The sequence below is a fragment of the Nerophis lumbriciformis genome, linkage group LG07, assembly GCF_033978685.3.
Source record: "Nerophis lumbriciformis linkage group LG07, RoL_Nlum_v2.1, whole genome shotgun sequence".
Classification (NCBI taxonomy): Eukaryota; Metazoa; Chordata; class Actinopteri; order Syngnathiformes; family Syngnathidae; genus Nerophis; species Nerophis lumbriciformis.
The window spans coordinates 14,707,501-14,733,755 of record NC_084554.2 but is presented as its reverse complement, the minus strand read 5'-3'; the positions used below and the strand labels follow the sequence as shown (position 1 = coordinate 14,733,755).

The window sequence follows — 26,255 nt, the reverse complement described above, 5'->3', positions numbered from 1 at the left end:
TACTTTAACTTTAACTTTAACATAATATAGTTGACCTAATTAAAACAACTTAGTTTTAGGCAGATTAAAACGTACCTGTCAAGCACTTATGGAGGCCAGTGTACATTTCCGAAAGATCGTTGTAACGTTTGATGTCCGTACACAGCTTGTCTTTCTTGCTGGACAGCTGCGACATTCTTGTTTGATGTTGAGCGTCTTGAGAAAAATATCAGTTTGTCAGTGTGGCTCATATTCAGAAGAGAAATTGCATGCTGGTTTCTACCGTTATAAAAGCGGAACAGGAGCTCAAAGGCGGCGAGTGGCGTAGGGTCCGTTAGGACATCAAGTTTGAAGAGGAGGACGTAGCAGGCACCGTCCTCTCCAGGGCTGTCCTCCATGATGACCAGCCTCTGTGGGGGAGACACAGCTAAGTTACATCTGTAAGGAACTCGTATTTATTGATTGATTTTGGTACGTACTTCGATATAAGCTTTTCCTTTCGACAGTGTCACGTCGCAGCTGCTTTGGCCATCAAGTTGAGGGATGACCTTGTTGGGGTTGTCGTCACAGTTCTTTATGATAACACTCACCGTCCCCTCCATGTCTTCTCCCGCTTGGTTCCCATAGGAATCCTAGGATCAATCAAGGTGAATGTTAGTCATGCTGAACAACACCCAGGATGTTCCTCTGGCATGATATTCAGCTCACCAATATCCTCAGGGTCAAGTTTTCCACAAGGGTTCGCTTGGTGATGTCCTTACTGTGGAAAACTACAGGGGTGGACAATTGCGAGTCAGATCCCAGTGTGGAAGGTTGATTGGCCACCACCTCAACAGGAATCTTTATAAGAGTGACAAACAATTCAGAAATCAATCAACAATGTATTTTTTAACTATTTAGGGCCTGAGTTAAAGATGGACATACTACTCAATGAATTGATCAGTAAGGATTGGGTCTGGTATGAGAAATTGATCATTAATCATTCAAATTAGGGACCCTCATAAAATATATTTTTTAAAGCCGATCATCACTCAGTTTGGACGACCGGCCATCTCTAAGAAGAGCCCTGGTGGTTCCAAACGTCCTCAATGTACAGATGATGAAGGCCACTGTGCTCATTGGGACCTTCAAGGCAGCAGATATTTTTCTGTACCCTTCCCTAGATTTGTGCCTCGAGACAATCCTGCCTCGGAGGTCTACACTTCACTGGTTTGTGCTCTGTCATGCACTGTCAACTGTGCCTCATACAAACCCTGTTTCCATATGAGTTGGGAAATTGTGTTAGATGTAAATATAAACGGAATACAATGATTTGCAAATAATTGTCAACCCATATTCAGTTGAATATGCTACAAAGACAACATATTTGATGTTCAAACCGATAAACATTTTTTTTTTTGCAAATAATCATTAACTTCAGAATTTGATGCCAGCAACACGTGACAAAGAAGTTGGGAAATATGGCAATAAATACTGAGAAAGTTGAGGAATGCTCATCAAACCCTTATTTGGAACAGGCAAATTGGGAACAGGTGGGTGCCATGATTGGGTATAAAAGTAGAATCCATGAAATGCTCAGTCATTCACAAACAAGGATGGGGCGAGGGTCACCACTTTGTCAACAAATGCTTGAGCAAATTGTTGAACAGTTTAAGAAAAACCTTTCTCAACCAGCTATTGCAAGGAATTTAGGGATTTCACCATCTACACTCCGTAATATCATCAAAGGGTTCAGAGAATCTGGAGAAATCACTGCACGTAAGGAGCTAAGCCCGTGACCTTCGATCCCTCAGGCTGTACTGCATGCATCAAAAAGCGACATCAGTGTGTAAAGGATATCACCACATGGGCTCAGGAACACTTCAGAAACCCACTGTCAGTAACTACAGTTGGTCGCTACATCTGTAAGTGCAAGTTAAAACTCTCCTATGCAAGGCGAAAACCGTTGATCAACAACACCCAGAATCGCCGTCGGCTTTGCTGGGCCTGAGCTCATCTAAGATGGACTGATACAAAGTGGAAAAGTATTCTGTGGTCTGACGAGTCCACATTTCAAATTGTTTTTGGAAACTGTGGACGTCGTGTCCTCCGGAACAAAGAGGAAAAGAACCATCCGGATTGTTATAGGCGCAAAGTTGAAAAGCCAGCATCTGTGATGGTATGGGGGTGTATTAGTGCCCAAGACATGGGTAACTTACACATCTGTGAAGGCACCATTAATGCTGAAAGGTACATACAGGTTTTGGCGCAACATATGTTGCCATCCAAGCAACGTTACCATGGACGCCCCTGCTTATTTCAGCAAGACAATGCCAAGCCACGTGTTACATCAACGTGGCTTCATAGTAAAAGAGTGCGGGTACTCGACTGGCCTGCCTGTAGTCCAGACCTGTCACCCATTGAAAATGTGTGGCGCATTATGAAGCCTAAAATACCACAACGGAGACCCCCGGACTGTTGAACAACTTAAGCTGTACATCAAGCAAGAATGGGAAAGAATTCCACCTGAGAAGCTTAAAAAATGTGCCTCCTCAGTTCCCAAGCGTTTATTGAGTGTTGTTAAAAGGAAAAGCCATGTAGCACAGTGGTGAACATGCCCTTTCCCAACTACTTAGTCACGTGCTGCAGCCATGAAATTCTAACTTAATTATTATTTGCAAAAAAAAAAAAAAGATTATGAGTTTGAACATCAAATATGTTGTCTTTGTAGTGCATTCAATTGAATATGGGTTGAAAATGATTTGCAAATCATTGTATTACGTTTATATTTACATCTAGCACAATTTCCCAACTCATATGGACACGGGGTTTGTATATAGACAGGTGTGAGTCTTTCCAAATCATGTCCAACCCACTCAATTTACCACAGGTGGACTCCAATTAACCTGATGGGAAATTTTAAGGACGATCAGTTGTTTTTATTTTCAATAAATTTGCAAACATTTTCTAAAAAACAACAACTTTTTCACATTGTCATTTGTGGTAGTGTGTGTAGAACTTTGAGGACAAAAATGAATTTATTCCACTTTGGAATAAGGCTGTTACCTAACAAAATGTGGAACAAGTGAAACGCTATGAACACTTTCCGGATGCACCGTATGTTGCAAAAGGTTTTTAGTTCCATATTTTCTTGTTGGGTGTAAATCTAGGTCTTCTTGTTCATGGTCCTTTGGAACGTAGTAGAGTTGATGTTGAATGTAGATGTTTGTTTTTAACTGGTTACATGAACAAATATCGTAGCTTGTGCCGGTCGGAGCTACATGAGCCTGTTTTGGGGATCTTTTGTGTAATCAAACATGCTTAAAGTTTGCCCAAATTTTCAGAGTTTGATCGTTGTATAGCTTCGGTTGCTAGGCGACCGCAGATTCAATTTGCTGATTATAGCAAATCCTTGCCTCTTGCCGGGCAGAATTCAGATCCCAGCAGCAAGACAGGGACGTTCTTGATTCAGTCACACCGAGTTTGCCGTCTAAATAAGTGCAATCTGACTATGAGAAGTTGAGCTAGAACCATGAGGACCTCCACCTTTACTCTGATCAACAGAAGTGGCACGGGAATAGGAATTCAGAAGATGAAAGAGAAGATAGCTACAAGTGGCCAATTTTCTGCAATTAGGGGATGTGCAAATGGATGCTTACAACATCGATACATGCATTCTAGTGTACGTCATTCTACCAGTTATTAGTTAGAACGAGAGATGTCCGATAACGGCTTCTTTGCTGATATCCTGATATTGTCCAACTCTTAATTACCGATTCTATCAACCGATACCGATATATACAGTCGTGGAATTAACACATTATTATGCCTAATTTTGTTGTGATGCCCCGCTGGATGCATTAAACAATGTAACAAGGTTTTACAAAATAAATCAACTCAAGTTATGGAAAAAATGCCAACATGGCACTGCCATATTTATTATTGAAGTGCATTATTATTTTTTTTAACATGAGAGAGCATGAGAAGGTTGAGGTGGGCAGGTTTGGGAGGGACGGGGTTGAGGGGGTAAGGGGAAGCGGGGGTGTATATTGTAGCGTCCCGGAAGAGTTAGCGCTGCAAAGGGTTCTGGGTATTTGTTCTGTTGTGTTACGGTGCGGATGTTCTCCCGAAATGTGTTTGTCATTCTTGTTTGGTGTGGGTTCACGGTGTGGTGCATATTTGTAACAGTGTTAAAGTTGTTTATACGGCCACCCTCAGTCTGACCTGTATGGCTGTTGACCAAGTATAAAGTAAAATGTGAGACCTTTGTGAAGCTGGCCCCTCTTGTCATTGCAAATATTAAAACACCACTGCCGTTTATTTGTGCTGATTTTTGGTGTGGAACTTTTCATTTGTGCTGTTAAGGTTCTTAAGTAATTCTAAAATACATTATCTTTCCAAACTTGTCCCAAACTTTTGTGCAGTCAAAAAAACATTTGTGTTAGTAAATAACTGTTATTAATGGGTGCCAAATTCTGTACTCTCATAGGTACTGAGTGAACTCTGTCGGTGCTACCGGCATCATATTTTGATATCTTTGTTGCTTGTGACGTCATGTTCGGTCACAGACTTGAATACTTGTTGGAAAACAAGCACTCGTGCGGATACCTTCTAGTTAATGTTACCATTTTCCACCCTAACAAAGCAAGCATGTAAGACTCTGCCTTTTCAAAATGCGCTAGCTCGATGCTAATTTACATTACAAAGCCATATACACGCTACAGAGCAGCATCAGCCGTTTTACATGGCAAGTTCAACACCTTCGCATTGGTTAATCAAAACTACAACTACGATGCATGTTACAATCAAACAGCTGGTACTGGTACTTACTACTCACCAAACTTTGAGCCCAAGATCCCTTGTCTTAGCCAAAAACCCAAGCAAGATCTACCCCTGCGTCAAATATGTTTATTAATATAACATTATTATTTTTCACGGATGGCCACTATAGTCTTACTACTGTAGTATATTTGTTCATCCTATGGACGCGAGTTACATGGTTGTCTTACGTCAGCGCCCTAAGTAGTAAAATCAGCTATCACCTGGCGGGTTTTTTCTGTGTGATAAAGAGGGGACAAACAAGAAAGTCCTTCTGTAGCTGCCACCTTGTTTTATCACAGGGGTCACCAACCTTTTTGAAACCAAGAGCTACTTCTTGGGTACTGATTAATGCGAAGGGCTACCAGTTTGATACACACTTAAATAAATTGCCAGAAATAACCAATTTGCTCAATTTACCTTTAACTCTGTAATTATTAATAATTAATGATATTTATCTTTGTGGAAACACTGATCATCTTAATGATTTCTCACAATAAATATATATAGAAACAGATAAATATCAATATGCAACACTTTATTTTTATATTTTCTCTAAGTGCACATTTTTCAAATTGAACATTTTCAAATGATCACTTCTAAGACAGTCTTGTGAAATCACAATATCCCATTTTAACTAGCTAGCCACTAACATTTTTTTAACAAATCATGAATTACTTTGCACCATGTTTGTACAAATAATAACTCATGTAAAATACAAAAGTCAACTCTCAAATTTTTAAATAAACCATGTCACACTTTGAACTGGACACCAAATCTGTCATCTGTTTCTTTGTCAGTTAGTGAAGACCAAGTCTTTAAAATATTTTCTTGGATTTTCAAATTCTATTTGAGTTTTGTCTCTCTTAGAATTAAAAATGTCGAGCAAAGCAAGACCAGCTTGCTAGTAAATAAATACAATTTAAGAAATAGAGGCAGCTCACTGGTTAAGTGCTGCTATTTGAGCTATTTTTAGAACAGGCCAGCGGGCGACTCATCTGGTCCTTACGGGCTACCTGGTGCCCGCGGGCACCGCGTTGGTGACCCCTGTTTTATCATATATTACTGCCTTTTCAAATGTCAATGTTTACTTTTGGATGCACAAAAAAATCAACACAAAACCCGTACTTTGGAACAATGTTCACAGACTCTATTATTTGGCTTGTTAGTTTCCCATCGCAGGCGAGCGAGGATGGTCGCGGTTGAGGTAAGAGTTGTTTGATGATGGATGCTAGAAAATATTCGATGCGTTGTTGCAGCTTGGGCACATCATGCAACATGAGTTTGCGAGACAAGTGGGTGTAGTGTGCGGCAATGCTCGGTGGGTTTGGCCACGTGTTCAGGGGCCAAAGTGCCTGCCTGTTGGCGGGTCGGTTGGTTTGATTGATTGATTGAGACTTTTATTAGCAGGTTGCACAGTGAAGTACATATTCCGTACAATTGACCACTAAATGGTAAATCCCGAATAAGTTTTTCAACTTGTTTTAAGTCGGGGTCCACTTAAATTGATTCATGATACAGATATATACTATCATCATAATACAGTCATCAGTCACTCTCCACGTGGGGGTCTCACTGATGTTATAATAATAAATTATTTTTATTTGTTATATTTTCACGACAGACATTTGGGTCCCAAAGATCGACTGGTCGATCGCAATTGACGGGTTGTCTACCGCTGACTTACAGCACAAACACTTTGTAGGGCTCAGCAAAAAACAAAAATCTCGGCGCTGTTTATCATCTCCAAAAAAAAACAAAAAAAAGGAACTTGTCTCCAGATTTGTTGCCTTTATTTGCAGAAGTTTGGCAACATGCTGAGTGCGGACACTTTCTATTAGGGCTGCGAGTATGAATACATTCATATTATCATTCCAGGTTTACTTAAGCACTATATAAACACAGACCACTTAGCATTATGTTGCTTTGAGTAATCGTTTGAGTGTAACTAATAAAAAATTATCAAATTCAGAGTGCCAGGAACTTTAAATATGGGGACATAAATATTTCGCAAATATGTGTGTGGGTGCGGTGATCTTTGTGGTAGATTTATTTATGCATTTTGTTTTTGATTACAGCAAGGCAAAGTGCCATTTCAGAGTTGATGTGCGTTCATTAGAAAAAACAATTATGGTTATGGCAAATAAAAAAAATGTTTGTTTGTTTTAACTATTTCCTTAAAATACAAATTAAAACTATGAAGTGTGTTTTTAACAAGTCAATAGATTACTGGGCGAAGTTGGTAGAGTGGCTGAGCCAGCAATCGGAGGGTTGCTGGTTACTGGGGTTCAATCCCCACCATCTACCATCCTAGTCACGTCCGTTGTGTCCTTGGGCAAGACACTTCACCCCTTGCTCCTGATTGCTGCAGGTTAGCGCCTTGCATGGCAGCTCCCGCCATCAGTGTGTGAATGTGTGTGTGAATGGGTGAATGTGGAAATACTGTCAAAGCGCTTTGAGTACCTTGAAGGTAGAAAAGCGCTATACAAGTATAACCCATTTATCATTTATTACTCATTTACAAAAAGTGCTTCATAGCCTCAACATCACCGCCATCTAATGTCTTGGAATTGCAACTGCATGCAAAGTCTACTATCTGTCACTGAACATGCAAATGACACTCAGAAGTGTAAGAAAACAACAGCGAGTGGACTTCACAATTATTATCAGCTCACTGTTCAATTTTAAGTAAATTCAAATAAATGTATTATAAACAATGAACAATTATTACCACATTAACACACAAACTATGATATGTAGTGTAATGATGGTACTGTATTGGGTCAAATGAGAAAGGTCCCTATTCCCAGTATCCCCTAATCACTACAGGTGTGAATAATAATACAAGATTAACATAATAAATACAGCGCAAATGTTTTTGACAGTACAAATCAGCACAAACAGTGGCAGTGGTGTTTCAATACTTGAAATGACAAGAGGGGCCAGCTTCACACATGTGAATGGGAGGTAGGGCCTTCAGCTGTCTGGTTTGACTGCAGCTGGTGAATATTCTAACATTAAACCAGTGGTTCTTAACCTTGTTGGAGGTACCGAACCCCACCAGTTTCATATGCGCTTTCACCAAACCCTTCTTTAGTGAAAAATAAAATGCTGTTTTTTTCAAATTCAAGACAAAGTTATATGTTTTTGGTAACACTTTAGTATGGGGAACATATTCTAAGTAACAAAGACTTAATTTAGAGTTTTATGGACACTAGGGGAACATATTCTAAGTAACAAAGATTTAATTTAGAGTTATTTGGTTAGGGTTAGAGGATTAGGGCCAGGGTTAGAGGGTTAGGGTTATAATAAGGCCATGCCGAATAAGGCATTAATAAGTACTTAATAATGACTAGTTAAGAGCCAATATGTTACTAATTAATTAATGGTGAATATGTTCCTCATACTAAAATGTTACCATGTTTTTTTTACTGATGCACAAAATGAACCGTGCATGAACATCACCTTGTTCAAAGAACAAAACCAACACAGTGCATAAACTCACAACAAATTACACACCTGCAGATCAGTCTGACTTCTGCTGTTGCCGCATCCGTAATACGCCGATAGGGAGAAGTTTTTATTTACACGATGAGTGTTTTGACCTCCGCCGAACCCCTGGGGTTCGATCGAACCCAGGTTAAGAACCACTGCATTAAACCAACCTGATTACTGGACACTTTTGTGGTTTCACCAGTGGACAGAGAAAACTGAACTGTGTACTGTCCAACTTCCTGTGGGATGTCTTTATTTCTGCAATGCACACACAAAAACGTTTCCAATTGTTGCAACAAAATAGCAGAAAAAGCAGTTCGTAGTTTCTTTTTTTTACCTGAAGTGAAAATTGTTGTTTTGGTTTGCTGGGGGTTTATTACATCTTAGCCGCAGCGCCTGCAAAGAAGAGAAGAGATAAGCAATCGTTACGTTTGCACAAATGACAGATGATCACCATGCTCTGGCCAAACTGGCATAAATGTAGAGGACCCCAGGTCCTCCCCCCTTGCCTAGGGCCCCTAAATACCTTGAAACGGGCATGGAAGAGTTCACCCAGAGTGCTGTTTAAGTGATTTTTTTTTTTGAGCTGCTGTTTAGTCTGCAACCGGACGTGACATCACGTGCAACAAAAGGTATCAAAATATGGCTTGATTTTAGGTGAACTGATACCTGGTAGTACTGACGGAATTCGGTCAAGGCTACAAAAGGTAAAACATTCCCTACTGGTAGATACATTGACCATATTTGTCGGTATGACCAGTCAAAGCTTGAGAGGACAGATCAGAGCAAATGGCTAAGACATGATTAGTACCAGTGGTACCAGTGACGTGCGGTGAGGTTCATGACTGGTGAGGCACTGACTTCATCACAGTCAGATTTACAAACATATGAACCCTAAAAAGTATCTTATTCACCATTTGATTGGCAGCAGTTAACGGGTTATGTTTAAAAGCTCATACCAGCATTCTTCCCTGCTTGGCACTCAGCATCAAGGGTTGAAATTGGGGGTTAAATCACCAAAAACGATTCCCGGGTGCGGCGCCGCTGCTGCCCACTGCTCCCCTCACCTCCCAGGGGGTGATCAAGGGGATGGGTCAAATGCAGAGGACACATTTTACCACACCTAGTGTGTGTGACAATCATTGGTACTTTAACTTAACTTTAACTTTACACATACAAACTGTAGCACACAAAAAAGCACATTTAATAAAAAAAAAACCTTATTATGGTCTTACCTTTACTTATAAATGAAGCGAGGACGAATTCGGCGATCGCCTTCTAACCAACGATTGGTATGTGTTTGTTTGGCATTAAAGGAAACTAACAACTATGAACTAGGTTTACAGCATATGAAATACATTTGGCAACAACATGCACTTTGAGAGTGCAGACAGCCCAATTTTCATCAATTAATATTAGTGCATCTGCCTCACAATACGAAGGTGCTGAGTAGTCCTGGGTTCAATCCCAGGCTCGGGATCTTTCTGTGTGGAGTTTGCATGTTCTCCCCGTGACTGCGTGGGTTCCCTCCGGGTACGCCGGCTTCCTCCCACCTCCAAAGACATGCACGTGGGGATAGGTTGATTGGCAACACTAAATTGGCCCTAGTGTGTGAATGTGAGTGTGAATGTTGTCTGTCTATCTGTGTTGGCCCTGCAATGAGGTGGCGACTTGTCCAGGGTGTACCCCGCCTTCCGCCCGATTGTAGCTGAGATAGGCTCCAGCGCCCCCCACGACCCTGAAGGGAATAAGCGGTAGAAAATGGATGGATGGAATATATTCTGTAGACATGCCCTCATCCGCTCTCTTTTCCTGAAAGCTGATCTGTCCAGTTTTGGAGTTGATGTCAGCAGGCCAGGGAAGCTAGGGTCGATATTCTTCTCTTGATCATCTTCGGTGGCATAAGGGACGGTGTGAGCCAAGACATCCAGGGGGTTTAGCTCGCTCGTCTGCGGGAACAAACTGCCGCCATTGCTTGCCATGCTACCGAGGTCCTTTGTCCCTGAATTGCTCACACACTCCGGCAGATTCAATGGGGGTCTGGCGGCAGATTTCTTTGACTTTATCGTTGGAAATGCATCTGCTTTGAATGTCGCAGGATATCCACACATTCTTGCCATCTCTGTCGTAGCATAGCTTTCGTCGGTAAAGTGTGCGGAACAAACGTCCAATTTCTTGCCACTTTCGCATCTTTGGGCCACTGGTGCAACTTGAATCCGTCCCTGTTCGTGTTGTTACACCCTCCGACAACACACCGACGAGGCATGATGTCTCCAAGGTACGGAAAACAGTCGAAAAAACGGAAAATAACAGAGCTGATTTGACTTGGTGTTTGAGAAAATGGCGGATTGCTTCCCGATGTGACGTCACGTTGTGACGTCATCGCTCCAAGAGCGAATAATAGAAAGGCGTTTAATTCGCCAAAATTCACCCATTTAGAGTTCGGAAATCGGTTAAAAAAATATATGGTCTTTTTTCTGCAACATCAAGGTATATATTGACGCTTACATAGGTCTGGTGATAATGCTCCCCTTTAAAGAGGTATTTTGTCGAACACTCACTGTAGCGGGAGGTTCTGTTCCCGATGGCGCTCCGCTCCACAGAAACATGGAAATAGCAGCCGGGTTACAGTTGGTAATGGGGATGCCCTCCTCAGACACCACAGTCACAGTAAACACTGTGCACAAAGCCATTTGCTGAAGAGCAGGAACTAATAATAGCATCAATGTACAAGTTATAAAACTAACCTGGGAAGATGCCCCCTGCTATAAATCTCACATTCTTGTCATACATGACTGACAGTCCCACTGGTCTACTGGTGTCAGGGATGAGGGTGAGATCTATCGATAGACCGTGGATGGGATTCTGATTGAAGGACCCCTTAAACTGCAGCTGGTAGTTCCCCCTAGTGGACGAGCGTGAATGAAGACTTGCGGAGAACTCAGACCGGACACACATTATCGAGTTACGGTGGTACTCACTTAGGCCCGCTCAGTCGTTTCACGGTAAAAGAGGCTTGGCCAAGCTCATTCACTGGTTGAGATGTAACAGACTTCATCACCTGAAGCAAGAAGACGTCATTACATTTCCCGCCACTAAGTGAGGTTGATCTGTATCTGCATCAAGCTCACCTTCAGCGCATCAGAAGACGACTTTATGTGAACCACAACCCTCTGGTCTGTGGACGGGTTCTCCCATCTGTCGTACAGTTGGACGACGAATGCCGTGTCGATGCCGTGGCCGTTCAACACCTGCAAAGGCTTTCCCAAAGTAAAGAATTCATTTAACTTACACCTGCTCCTCCAGCTTTAGTATTCGATGCATCATCCAGTGATGCTGGACTGCACTCTATCCTGGTCAAAACATATCAGTGATATAGTTACAAAGATGGGAAGGGCTGTTGGTGTTTCCAGGAAATGTGCTGCTTTTGTCAAATTGTTAAAGAGTTTAGTCTTGTGTCATCTTGACTATTGTTCTACAGTCTGGGCGTCTGCTGCAAGTGGTGAGATCAGTAAGCTCCAGATTGTCCAGAATAGGGCAGCAAGGCTGGTTCTTCGTTGTTCACGAAGAACCAATGTGAACCAAATGCATGCTTCTCTTTCCTGGCTAACAGTGCAGAACAGGTTGTCAGCTAATACTCTTATATTATTCAAATCAGTAACCGGTAGTAAAACTCCTGCTTTTCACATGGCCCAAATAGTTCACAGTAGCACTATACATAATCACAATACCAGGGCGTCCAGTGAGGGGCATTTTATACTCCCTCGTCCCAGGAAGAATGCCTTGCGGAAATCTTTTATCTATAGATCTGTATCGCTCTGGAATAACCTGCCTCAAATTCTCACCGGCATTGAAAGTAAACAGGTTTTTAAAAAGAGAGTAATATTTTATCTGAGTCTTTAAATTAGTCTGCTCGTTGATGATTTGTTTGGTTATATATTGTGTAGTTATATTTATATGGTAATTATTATTCTGTGACTGTAAATTGTTTTTTTGTTTTCTTATTGATGCTTTTATTTATTTTATTTTTTTTCTGTATTGTGTAGTTATAATTATATGCTTTTACTTGTAATTGTATTGAATTGTGGACCCCAGGAAGACTAGTGGGTTGTTAATGGGGATCCTTAATAAAAATCAAAATCAAATCTGTCTCTTCGGTTTCATAGTAGTCTTTTTTACTGCATTATAGTTCACTTCATTGTGATATTGTGCTTCAGATAGTTCATGTATTGTGTGTAGTGCTGTCCCGATACCAATATTTTAGTAACCGGTACCAAAATATATTTCGATACTTTTCAGTACTTTTCTAAATAAGGCGGACCACAAAAAAATTGCATTATTGGCTCTATTTAAAAAATATATACATCTTACGGTACACTAAACATATGTTTCTTATTGCAATCGAAGAACAATTTAGTCCTTAAATAAAATAGTGAACATACTAGACAATTTGTCTTTTAATAGTAAGTAAGCAAACAAAGGCTCCTAATTTGTCTGCTGACCTGAAAATATTGTAATTTCTCATTCTATTTAGTCCAAATTATAAGGGAAAAGCTGTAAAAAAAAATATTATTAATCCACTTGTTCATTTACTGGTAATATCTGCTTACTTTCTCTTTTAACATGTTCTATCTACACTTCTGTTAAAATGTAATAATCACTTATTCTTCTGTCAAATAAATGATAAATGGGTTAAACTTGTATAGCGCTTTTCTACCTTCAAGGTACTCAAAGCGCTTTGACACTATTTCCACATTCACCCATTCACACACACATTCACACACCGATACCAAGTCGTTACAGGATCATACATTGGTCATATTCAAAGTCCTTTTTTTTTATTTATTAATTAATTAATTAATTAATTTATTTATTTATTTTTTAATATATTTTATTAATATTATTTTTTAATTTTCCCCTCCCTCAGGGGGGGGTCTCGGCGGGGCGGTTGCTGGTTGTTCCATCTCCATCGTTGGGGTCCCTGCGGGTGGGGTGGGTGGTTCCCGTGGCCCTGTGCCTGGGTGGTCCTGCGGCGGCCGATTTGGGTGGGGTGGCCGGGGGCTGGCCTCGCCGCGCTCTCCGGGGGTGGGGGGTGGGCTCGTGGGGGCCCGGTTGCCGGTGGGGCGGGGGCGGTCTTCCCGTCCGGTTGCGGGGAGTCTCTGGGTCCCTCGGGCGGGGCGTCTCGCCTTTCTGCCCGTGTGGGGTGTGGTCTCTCGCTGGCTTGGGGTCTGGCTGTCCCCTGCTTTTCTCGTGCCCTGTCCTCTGCCGGGTGCGTCTGTCTGCGGCCTGCTGCTGGCCCTTGTGGGCGGTACGGTGGGTCGGGCTCTGGGGTTCCTGTCGCTGGCCGGCTTGGCTGCGTGGGGGCGGTGGTCCCTGGTTCCCTGGGCACCACGCCTCCTGTTTGTGGGTTGGGCTCTCGGGGGTGATGGGGCCGTGCTCTGGCTCCCACGCACTCTGGGAGTCGAATGTATTGTACATGCAAATTCACATATGCTCACATACGTACATAGGTACCTACGCTCCCACATACATACACAAATACAGTACATATTTACCTACCTAATGTTCGTACATCCACACGCACATTCAATATACAAACATACACATACACATACTGTACATATACATTCACTGTACAAACACATATACACATTCTGTACATATACATTCATTGTACAAACACATATACACATTCTGTACATATACAAGTACATATGCATACTTACACTCATGCACATAATCACGTTTCATCAAACATATATTAACGTTGTTGCCCTAGGGTAAACTGGGTGTAACACATGGCACACTGACAAAGCTTAACCTATTGTGACTATAACAATCTACAAGGTTAATGTAGGTTGCTTCTCTTTCTCCCCCTCCATTTTTCTGCATTCTTTCGTATCTCAAGTTATCATTATGTATATGTATTGTTGCATTTAAACAACTGTATTGTTGATAATAAAGGTAAATTATTGGTATTGTTCATTATCAATAGCGCTATTTCTATTGGTATTTGTATTGATCCATTTGTAGTGTAATAATGCTCATTGTTATTTCTGTATTATTTTTTATTTTTCGCTAACTGCTTATTTGCTATTACTTTTACCATCATATTTGTACATGTCATATTTGCTGATGTTGCTCTATTGTTGTTGTTGTTGTTGTTTGCTGTTGTTGTTTTTGTCTCTCTGTCTAATCCCCCTCTTGTCCCCACAATTTCCCCCTCTGTCTTCTTTTTTTTTCTCTTTCTATCCCCTCCTGCTCCGGCCCGGCTGCACTAAATGATAATATAAATACATTTAATAAAGTCAAATACAAATATGGCAACAAGAGAAGTATCCTACACTTCTCTTTTGTAAAGTAAATCTGAACAGCCGACATGGGCATCTACATCAACTATATGATTTGCCTGAGAAGCTGGACAGGACATAAAAAAAAAAAATAAAAAAATAAAAAATAAATAAAAAAGTCCTCATGTGTCCAGGGACATATTTCCTGAGTTTATAAACAAAATATGAATCCTAAAAAAAGGAAAAAAGATGTAATCATAGTAGTATTGACTAGATACGCTACTGTACTTGGTATCATTACAGTGGATGTCGGGTGTAGATCCACCCATGGCATTTGTTTACATTCAGGGTGCTAGCTTGCTGTTAGCAGTTAGCTATTGTATCCTCCTACGGTGTGTAGTGAAGCATGTTTAGCTTTTCCTCGTCCTACAGGGATGATACTTGTAAGAAACTTACTTTATTTGTCGCCATGGAGGCGAGGATTAGTGATTTAGAAGTAGCTAAAACACTGCCGACTGCAAATGGATGGTCGCTGTTAGCTAGCTAGCCATGTCCTAAAGCACCTCTTCCTGAGGGTGTTTCAGTGTTATAACTTCACCTTTATCTTTAGTTTTTAGACCAAAATGCGTCCGTTCTCCCTTTTCTGTCTACACACCTTATTTACTTGTAAGTAATCCGTGACTGTGCGCTGCCGAACATGCTCCTCTGCTCGCAAAACCAGCAATGTCATGACGTGACGACGCGCCGTCGTGCCCGGGAAACGGTACTTTTCAAACAGAGTATAGTACCGTTTTTGATTTATTAATACCGCGATACTATACCATTTCGTACAACCCTAATTGTGTGAGAAAGTAAGTGAAGTGAATTACATTTTTATAGCCGTTTTTCTCTCGAGAGTCAAAGCGCTTAGTGAAACCCATTATCGACATCTTTAAGATGCTTTTAAACCAGTGGGGGTGGCACTTGGAGCAGGTTGGTTAAGTGACAATGATTGCGAAAGCTGGAATCGAACCTGGAACCCTCAAATTGCTGTCACGGCCGCTCTACTAACTCCGCCACGCCGCCTTATTTTCAGTGTTGTCCATACATATATATATATATATATATATATATATACACACACACACACACATATATATATATATATATACATATACACACACACACATATATATATATGTATATATATATATATATATATATATATATATATATATATATATATATATATAGACTTAGACTTCCTTTTTATAGTCATTCAAATTTGAATTTTACAGCACAGATAAGAATGAAATTTCGTTACATAAGCTCATGGTAGCGCAGGATAAAAAAGCAATAAGGTGCATATATAAATAATAAATATATATAAATAATATATAAATATATATATAAAATAAATAAATATATATAAATAAATAAATAGATTATTGTACAGATAAATATATTGCACTTTTTCACATGCGTCCACGTTTATGGATGTATGTTATATTGTCTTTTTTATTCCAGCGAGTTAATCCATTTTGGATTATATACATATACATATATATATATATATATATATATATATATATATATATATATATATATATATATATAAATATATATATATATATATATATATATATATATATATATATATAATAATTTGGATTATATATATATATATAAAAGAAATACTTGAATTTAAGTGAATTCTAGCTATAAATATATTCCCCCCCTTAACCCCCCCCCCCCCCCCGTCCCCGCCCACCCCGACCACCTCAACCCCCCCCAATCTCCCGAATTTGGAGGTCTCAAGGTTGGCAAGTATGGTGTTGTCTGTGTTTTTTTGTACACACCAGTGGCTTAAGGTACACAAGTAGACACTGTATTGTCTTTGTAAAGATAAGTACAGCGATGTTAGTTATCTTTTGCAAAAGGTCTGACAAAAACCGAAGCAATTTGTCCTCGTAAGAAATAATCTAAATCCAGTGCTCCAGACACCAAAAACTATGTACAAAAAACATTTTATAGAATATAATAATAGTTTACCCTGCAGAAAACAATGTAGAAATACATATATATGCGGAATTAATAGTACAAATAAACATTTAACATCACTTTAACAATTTTTAAAGTTGGCAATGATGATGATGAGCGCAAAGAGAGGAGGAAAGGGAACAGCTAAGCAAATGCCAACTTTTAAATGAATAATTACCGTATTTTTCGGACTATAAATCGCAGTTTTTTTCATAGTTTGGCTGGGGGTGCGACTTATACTCAGGAGCGACTTATGTGTGAAATTATTAACACATTACCGTAAAATATCAAATAATATTATTTAGCTCATTCACGTAAGAGACTAGACGTATAAGATTTCATGGGATTTAGCGATTAGCAGTGACAGATTGTTTGGTAAACGTATAGCATGTTCTATATGTTATAGTTATTTGAATGACTCTTACCATAATATGTTACGTTAACATACCAGGCACCTTCTCAGTTGGTTATTTATGCCTCATATAACGTACACTTATTCAGCCTGTTGTTCACTATTCTTGATTTATTTTAAATTGCCTTTCAAATTTCGATTCTTGGTGTTAGCTTTTATCAAATAAATTTCCCCAAAAATGCGACTTATACTCCAGTGCTACTTGTATGTTTTTTTCCTTCTTTATTATGCATTTTCGGCAGGTGCGACTTATACTTCGGTGCGACTTATACTCCAAAAAATACGGTAATCATAAAAGTCATTCAAAATAAATTTTTCCACTCATGTCTGTTACAGGCTAGACCCGTAACAAATGCAGATTCTGTGCTTCTGATTCGCCCTCGCTATTATAGAAATTTAACGGAACTGTGGCGGTATGCATCGTAACTCCGCTTCTCAACACACCTGCTTTGCCACCAGGGTTTCCCCTTGATTGCCACTATATACATGGCGGTGGTCAATATGACATCATCGTATGTATAACATGATCATTTTGATTTGCAATGATGCATATGTTTTCTTTAAAAATGCTAAACAAATGTTTTATGTATATTTAAAAACACATTAGTGTTATGAGTTATCAATAATACCATCAATAATTTTTTTTTTTCTTATATCAGAATCACAATCAGCTTTACACAAGGAATTTGACTTGGTAGACTTTGCTCTCTTTGTTCAATGCAGTTTCAATTGTTGCTGCTTATTATAAATGGTAACAAAAACAACACTTTATTCTGCCATCCATGAATGTTGCAATTTAGTTTGCCAAATATTCAAACAGTCCTTTGAATTAGATTAGAAAAAAATATCTTGAGGTGTTTTGATATTGTTCACAATGAAGTCACAGTAAAACTAACCACACGAAAGAAAGTACATTATATGTACACATCAGTGACGTGCAGTCAGGCGAGGCAGGAGAGGCGGGGCCTCACGTGCCATCATGGAAAGAAAAAAAATGTAAAAAGAAAAAAAATTAATTAAATTGTTAAATGTATCCAGTGATTATACTATAAAGTTATTTTCCATTTAACTTCACCAGTTTTAGATTCTTTTTATTAAAAATCGCTGAATTTTCACATTTGCCGTTCAAATACTGAGAAGAGACTTGCGGTGAGTCAGCAGCCAGTTGAGCCTCGCCATGGATTGCGCAATGACTCGGCTAACTGCTAGCCTGCTGTGCAGTGACACCGTATTGCTGTATGAATTATATTATACATTTCCATAGTTTAGTTAGCTGAGGTATATAATGTACAGTGTATTTTGTCAACAACTGTATGTGTGTAACGTATTTCTTGTGCTGAGCAATCATAAAACGGCTGCGAAGACGCACTGTGTGAGGCTCGCAGTAATCCCGCCTGGTGGTAGAGGGCGCTAGTGATCCCCAGAGACCATTCTTGCGACTACTTGGCTGCAGAAGAAGTGACAACAAGCAGCAACAATTAGCAGCGATCGTTTATTTTTTCCTCTCGCCTGGACTTTTAACATGGAGGATTACATATCTAAAATAAAACAGTTTTCTAAACTTGACTTTCAATCAAAGCAGGAGGTAATAATTAAAGGAAGATCTCCATCTAGACAGAGAGACTTTTAAAACTGAAGAAAGATAAGGAAGACTTCTATAAACAAGTTATCGATGCTTTTGTTCAAAAGGAGCGGCGCATGGACTTCATTTATAAGTAAAGGTAAGACCATAATACATTTTTTTTTATTAAATGTGCTTTTTTGTGTGCTATAGTTTGTATGTGTAAAGTTAAAGTTAAGTTAAAGTACCAATGATTGTCACACACACACTAGGTGTGGTGAAATTTGTCCTCTGCATTTGACCCATCCCCTTGATCACCCCCTGGGAGGTGAGGGGAGCAGTGGGCAGCAGCGGCGCCGCGCCCGGGAATCATTTTTGGTGATTTAACTCCCAATTCCAACCCTTGATGCTGAGTGCCAAGCAGGGAAGAATGCTGGTATGAGCTTTTAAACATAACCCGTTAACTGCTGCCAATCAAATGGTGAATAAGATACTCTTTAGGGTTCATATGTTTGTAAATCTGACTGTGATGAAGTCAGTGCCTCACCAGCCATCAACCTCACCGCATGTCACTGGTACACATGAAGTGCACATACATGTAGGAATCATGCTAGATTAATAATATCATTTGGAATAAACTAAAAAAAAGCAATACAATTATGCAGGATCAAGGTTGAGCGCTAATGCCGCTAGCTTAATGCTGACGTACAATGGACTGGCTAATAGACAAGCTAACTCAAATTAGCAAGGCCAATCGCAAGCACATACAGTCGCGAGCAAAAGTTTACATACACTTGTAAAGAACATAATGTCATGGCTGTGTTGAGTTCCCAATAATTTCTACAACTCTTATTTTTGTGTGATGGAGTGATTGGTGCACATACTTGTTGGTCACAAAAAACATTCATGAAGTTTGAATGGGACAAGCGGTAAAAAATGGATGGATGGATGGATGCATGGTTCTTTTATGAATATATTATGGATCTACGGAAAATGTGAGCAAATCTGCTGGGTTAAAAGTATACATACAGCAATGTTAATATTTGCTTACATGTCCCTTGACAAGTTTCACTTGGCGCTTTTGGTAGCCATCCACAAGCTTCTGGTTGAATTTTTGACCACTCCTCTTGACAAAATTGGTGCAGTTCAGCTAATTTTGTTGTTTTTTTCTGACATGGACTTGTTTCTTCAGCATTGTCCACACGTCAGGACTTTTGGAAGGCCATTCTAAAACCTTCATTCTCGCCTGATTTAGCCATTCCTTTACCACTTTTGACGTGTGTTTGGGGTCATTGTCCTGTTGGAACACCCAACTGCGCCCAAGACCCAACCTCCGGGCTGAGGATTTTAGGTTAGGCAATCCTTCTTTTTCATTGTCCCATTTAAAGCACCAGTTCCATTGGCAGCAAAACAGGCCCAGAGCATAATACTACCACCACCATGCTTGACGGTGGGTTTGGTGTGCCTGGGATTAAAGGCCTCACCATTTCTCCTCCAAACATATTGCTGGGTATTGTGGCCAAACAGCTCCATTTTTGTTTCATCTGACATCACATGGACAAAGATAAGACCTTCTGGAGGAAAATTCTGTGGTCTTACATCGTACATTTGTTTTAATTGTTTATCTCTTGTATCCATAAAGTGCCATTTTCACATTTATTTTTTATAGTTTAATGTTCCTATTTTATTTCTGTTATCATACCACGAACTTGCATTGCTTTCATATGCACATTCAATTTCTACTTGAGGTATGTGAAACTGTCTTCTTATCTACAATTACCGTATTTTTCGGAGTATAAGTCGCACCGGAGTATACGTCGCACCTGCCGAAAATGCATAATAAAGAAGGAAAAAAAACATATATAAGTCGCACTGGAGCCCGGCCAAACTATGAAAAAAGCTGCGACTTATAGTCCGAAAAATACGGTATGTTTCTTTTAAAAGGAGAAATCATTTTGAATGTGTTGTTTTTTTTATTTTTATAAAACTTGGTTAAAAGATTTCAGTGTAAGTACTATTTGAAAAAGTTGAGCACATTTAAAAATACCGCAATAATATTGATAACCGTAATAATTTTGGTCACAGTAACTGTGTTAAGAAATGTTCATACCATGACATCACTACTTCATTGTTAACTGACTATTGCTAGCATTTATTTACAGGTTAGAATTAGGGATGTCCGATAATGCCTTTTTGCCGATATCCGATATTCCGATATTGTCCAACTCTTTAATTACCGAGACCAACCGATATATACAGTCGTGGAATTAACACATTATTATGCCTAATTTGGACAACCAGGTATGGTGAAGATAAGGTACTTTAAAAAAAAATCTATAAAATAAAATAAGAGAAATAAATTAAAAACATTTTCTTGAATAAAAAATAAAGTAAAACAATACAAAAACAGTTACATAGAAACTAGTAATTAATGAAAATGAGTAAAATTAACTGTTAAAGGTTAGTACTATTAGTGGACCAGCAGCACGCACAATCATGTGTGCTTACGGACTGTATCCCTTGCAGACTGTATTGATATATATTGATATATAATGTAGGAACCAGAATATTAATAACAGAAAGGGGGAGGGAGTTTTTTGGGTTGGTGGACTAATTGTAAGTGTATCTTGTGTTTTTTATGTTGATTTAATAAAAAAATAAAATAAAATAAAAAATAAAAACAAAAAAAAACTGAAGCCGATAATAAAAAAAACAATACCGATAATTTCCGATATTACATTTTAACGCATTTATCGGCCGATATTATCGGACATCTCTAGTTAGAATGAATAAAAAAAGAAACATCTAAGGATTGCGAAGGATAGACACAATTCCAAAAAAAAGTGCAGTTCTCCTTTACTTAACCATTCCAAGTTCAACTGTATGTTAGATGCATTAGACACATTTTTACCGTTTCTTGGTGGGGTTTTTTCTATTTCGTTTTGTGTGTGACATTTTTGCCTGCACATCGCCTCTGTCTTTACATTCTGGAGTTACAGCCCTAAGAGATTATGATATATCTGGCATCATCTTGTCTTATTTTGCAGCCATACTCAAAACAAAAGCGTCACCAACGTGTGGGATATTTTTGTCATTCCTAAATGTTGCAATGGAGGCAGACAAATTATTTTGTTGTAGAGCAGCCGCTCAATAACAGACTGTAACATGGGAAAAATTTACTAAAAGAAAAAAAATTAAAGCTGCAAGCAGCGTTGGACGGGACCGACTTTTGCTGGTGTATCCTGCCTTTACCCATTCAACATATCTTTACCTGCACATTACCTATCTTCCCTGCATCCTGGGGTTACACTGGTGCTTCTTTCTTTCACCCATACAACATATCTTTACCCGCACATTACCTACCATCTCTGCATTGTGGGGTCAAGCTGGTGTTAGGCCTAAGTGTCCCAATACTTTTGTCTAGTGTTAGTCCTAAGTGTCCCAATACTTTTGTCCAGTGTTAGTCCTAAGTGTCCCAATATTTTTGTCTAGTGTTAGTCCTAAGTGTCCAAATACTTTTGTCTACTGGTAGTCCTAAGTGTCCCAATACTTTTGCCTAGTGTTAGTCCTAAGTGTCCCAATACTTTTGTCTACTGTTAGTCCTAAGTGTCCCAATACTTTTGTCTAGTGTTAGTCCTAAGTGTCCCAATACTTTTGTCTAGTGTTAGCACGGTGGTAGAGGGGTTAGTGCGTCTGCCTCACAATACAAAGGTCCTGAGTAGTCGTGAGTTCAATCCCGGCCTCGGGATCTTTCTGTGTGGATAGATCGCAATTTTTGCAAGTCCTGATGTGTGTGTCCAGTTTGGTGAGTTTTGAAACATGTTAAGGCGGTCAAATTACAGCTCAAAGAGGCAAAAATGACTGTTTTTACAAAACTTTTGTTTTGAAGGGGGAATTGCCAACTTCCTGTTGATTTTTGCTGAAGAATGTCAATGTATGAAATCTAGGTTTGTAGTGAGACCTACATAGAGGTTTTTGTTTCATGTCTCTACGACATTCGTACTGGGAGTTAGAGGCAGTTTTGTCTGTGTTTTCTTCCTAGGGGGCGCTAGAGCGCAATTTTGAGTTTTGGGGTTTGGTTTTTTGATTAAATCGCTTTGTTCGCCAGTACTGATGTGTGTGTTAAATTTGGTCAATTTTGAAACATGTTAAGGGGGTCAAATTACAGCTCAAAGAGGCAAAAATGACTGTTTTTACAAAACTTTTGTTTTGAAGGGGGAATTGCCAACTTCCTGTTGATTTTTGCTGAAGGATGTCAATGTATGAAATCTAGGTTTGTAGTGAGACCTACATAGAGGTTTTTGTTTCATGTCTCTACGACATTCGTACTGGGAGTTAGAAGCAGTTTTGTCCGTGTTTTCTTCCTAGGGGGCGCTAGAGCGCAATTTGGAGTTTTGGGGTTTGGTTTTTTGATTAAATCGCTTTGTTCGCCAGTACTGATGTGTGGGTCAAATTTGGTGAGTTTTGAAGCATGTTAAGGGGGTCAAATTACAGCTCAAAGAGGCAAAAATGACTGTTTTTACAAAACTTTTGTTTTGAAGGCGGAATTGCCAACTTCCTGTTGATTTTTGCTGAAGGATGTCAATGTATGAAATCTAGGTTTGTAGTGAGACCTACATAGAGGTTTTTGTTTCATGTCTCTACGACATTCGTACTGGGAGTTAGAGGCAGTTTTGTCTGTGTTTTCTTCCTAGGGGGCGCTAGAGCGCAATTTTGAGTTTTGGGGTTTGGTTTTTTTATTAAATCGCTTTGTTCGCCAGTACTGTGTGTGTCAAATTTGGTGAGTTTTGAAGCATGTTAAGGGGGTCAAATTACAGCGCAAACTGCGGAATAATAATAATAATAATAATAATAATAATAATAATAATAATAATAAAGAATAAAACGCACGAAATACAATAGGGTCCTCTGTCCCAAAGGGACATTGCGGTCCCTAATTAGAAAAGTGGGCCGAAGGAAAAACGAGATACCACTGTACTCTGTATTGCTGTTATCTTTGTAACGATAATAAAGTAGACAAACGGCATGTTTTTCTGAACGTTCTCTCTGCATTAGGCAAAGGTCCTTCCTACCTGTTTGGGTCCTTCGAGGAGTTTCAGGTGTGCAGGAAGGCCAGTGGTCACTTTAATAATAATACGCTCCACGAAACTCTGGTAGGTGAAAGACAACTCCCTGGAGCCCGGTGATCCAGACTGGAAGCTGACACCCGTGACGACGACGGAGTGGCTGCTCTCCTGGAGCGGCCACATAGTTACATCAGTCATTATTAAACGTGATTATTACATTAAACAGCAGAGAAGAAAGCGAGCAAACCTTCCATAAGTAGTCAATGGACGATGAGACCAGACCCTCAGCTTCCACAGTTATGTCATTCACACAGGTGGAGTTCAGTGCCTTGGTAGCATTACCATATCGGTCTAAAAGCTCCAGATCTACATGATAAAAACATGGCATCATTTACAAGCACAGCCATGATAGTAATATTTCTTATTTTGGGACTCACTGATTTTTCCAAGGGTTTCCCCAAGCTTCACTGCGCTTTGCGGCATCGTCGCTTTTAATCGTGCTGGCTCGTCTGGACTAGCGCTGTGTAAACAAAGCATTTTCTTAATTTAGTGAAGGAAAGACTGTTGGTTCAAATGCCCAAATGAGGAATGGGGAGTTGGTGTGACATACATTATTGTAAAGGCGACAGACACGCTTTGGTCTTGCAAGGAGACTTGGTAGAATCGTTCCTTCTGTGCCTGTGTAGGAACCTCTATGACTGGCAGCTTTCCCTGCATCAGATCTTCGAGACTGACACATCCTGTCCAATTAACCTAAAACACATTTAAAGTGAAACACTGAAGAGCGTCAACATTTGCATAATGTACAAACCCCGTTTCCATATGAGTTGGGAAATTGTGCTAGATGTAAATATAAACGGAATACAATGATTTGCAAATCCTTTTCAACCCATATTCAATTGAATGCACTACAAAGACAACATATTTGATGTTCAAACTCATAAACTTTTATTTTTTTTGCAAATAATAATTAACTTAGAATTTCATGGCTGCAACACGTGCCAAAGTAGTTGGGAAAGGGCATGTTCACCACTGTGTTACATGGCCTTTCCTTTTAACAACACTCAGTAAACGTTTGGGAACTGAGGAGACACATTTTTTAAGCTTCTCAGGTGGAATTCTTTCCCATTCTTGCTTGATGTACAGTTTAAGTTGTTCAACAGTCCGTGGGTCTCCGTTGTGGTATTTTAGGCTTCATAATGCGCCACACATTTTCAATGGGAGACAGGTCTGGACAACAGGCAGGCCAGTCTAGTACCCGCACTCTTTTACTATGAAGCCACGTTGATGTAGCACGAGGCTTGACATTGTCTTGCTGAAATAAGCAGGGGCGTCCATGGTAACGTTGCTTGGATGGCAACATATGTTGCTCCAAAACCTGTAAGTACCTTTCAGCATTAATGGCGCCTTCACAGATGTGTAAGTTACCCATGTCTTGGGCACTAATACACCCCCATACCATCACAGATGCTGGCTTTTCAACTTTGCGCCTATAACAATCCGGATGGTTCTTTTCCTCTTTGGTCCGGAGGACACAACATCCACAGTTTCCAAAAACAATTTGAAATGTGGACTCGTCAGACCACAGAACACTTTTCCACTTTGTATCAGTCCATCTTAGATGAGCTCGGGCCCAGCGAAGCCGACGGCGTTTCTGGGTGTTGTTGATAAACGGTTTTCGCCTTGCATGGGAGAGTTTTAAGTTGCACTTACAGATGTAGCGACCAACTGTAGTTACTGACAGTGGGTTTCTGAAGTGTTCCTGAGCCCATGTGGTGATATCCTTTACACACTGATGTCGCTTGTTGATGCAGTACAGCCTGAGGGATCGAAGGTCACGGGCTTAGCTGCTTACGTGCAGTGATTTCTCCAGATTCTCTGAACCCTTTGATGATATTACGGAGCGTAGATGGTGAAATCCCTAAATTCCTTGCAATAGCTGGTTGAGAAAGGTTTTTCTTAAACTGTTCAACAATTTGCTCACGCATTTGTTGACAAAGTGGTGACCCTCGCCCCATCCTTGTTTGTGAATGACTGAGCATTTCATGGAATCTACTTTTATACCCAATCATGGCACCCACCTGTTCCCAATTTGCCTGTTCACCTGTGGGATGTTCCAAATAAGTGTTTGATGAGCATTCCTCAACTTTATCAGTATTTATTGCCACCTTTCCCAACTTCTTTGTCCCGTGTTGCTGGCATCAAATTCTAAAGTTAATGATTATTTGCAAAAAAAAAAAAAGTTTATCAGTTTGAACATCAAATATGTTGTCTTTGTAGCATATTCAACTGAATATGGGTTGAAAAGGATTTGCAAATCATTGTATTCCGTTTATATTTACATCAAACACAATTTCCCAACTCATATGGAAACGGGGTTTGTAGTATCCGGTGGATTATGAAACCAAATGTTCTTTTAAATTTTTTCCCCCCACTCGATGACTTAAGGGGCCGATTAAAACACATTCAATTGATTTGTTGTACTGTCTGATCTAATTTTTTTTATTTGATAATCAGTCCAACAAAATAATACACAACCACACAATAATAATACAATTCCAATTCCAAAACCGGAATTGGAATTGCAGAATAGCAATCAACAGATAAATTGAGAGGACACAAAAACATGGCACAAA

The 26,255-nt window shown here is 39.7% G+C and overlaps 1 protein-coding gene across 2 annotated transcripts in view; it reads right to left on the bottom strand.

Annotated features, from left to right (window-relative positions):
• The window catches only part of smchd1 (structural maintenance of chromosomes flexible hinge domain containing 1), a 142,102-nt gene that overhangs the window by 40,752 nt on the left and 75,095 nt on the right, over nucleotides 1-26,255 (bottom strand). For both annotated transcript variants that reach the window (XR_009815777.1, XM_061965755.2), the window contains exons 26-39: nucleotides 24,230-24,372; nucleotides 24,057-24,139; nucleotides 23,867-23,985; nucleotides 23,626-23,787; nucleotides 11,403-11,531; nucleotides 11,253-11,332; nucleotides 11,019-11,176; nucleotides 10,833-10,948; nucleotides 8,609-8,667; nucleotides 8,442-8,529; nucleotides 688-819; nucleotides 459-611; nucleotides 263-389; nucleotides 76-195 (exon numbers count right to left, since the gene is read on the bottom strand). Coding sequence is in view for 1 of the 2 variants with exons in the window: in XM_061965755.2 (XP_061821739.1) it covers nucleotides 76-195; nucleotides 263-389; nucleotides 459-611; nucleotides 688-819; nucleotides 8,442-8,529; nucleotides 8,609-8,667; nucleotides 10,833-10,948; nucleotides 11,019-11,176; nucleotides 11,253-11,332; nucleotides 11,403-11,531; nucleotides 23,626-23,787; nucleotides 23,867-23,985; nucleotides 24,057-24,139; nucleotides 24,230-24,372 (1,669 nt within the window). In the remaining variant the exon portion in view is untranslated. The remainder of the gene's footprint in view (nucleotides 1-75; nucleotides 196-262; nucleotides 390-458; nucleotides 612-687; nucleotides 820-8,441; nucleotides 8,530-8,608; nucleotides 8,668-10,832; nucleotides 10,949-11,018; nucleotides 11,177-11,252; nucleotides 11,333-11,402; nucleotides 11,532-23,625; nucleotides 23,788-23,866; nucleotides 23,986-24,056; nucleotides 24,140-24,229; nucleotides 24,373-26,255) is intronic.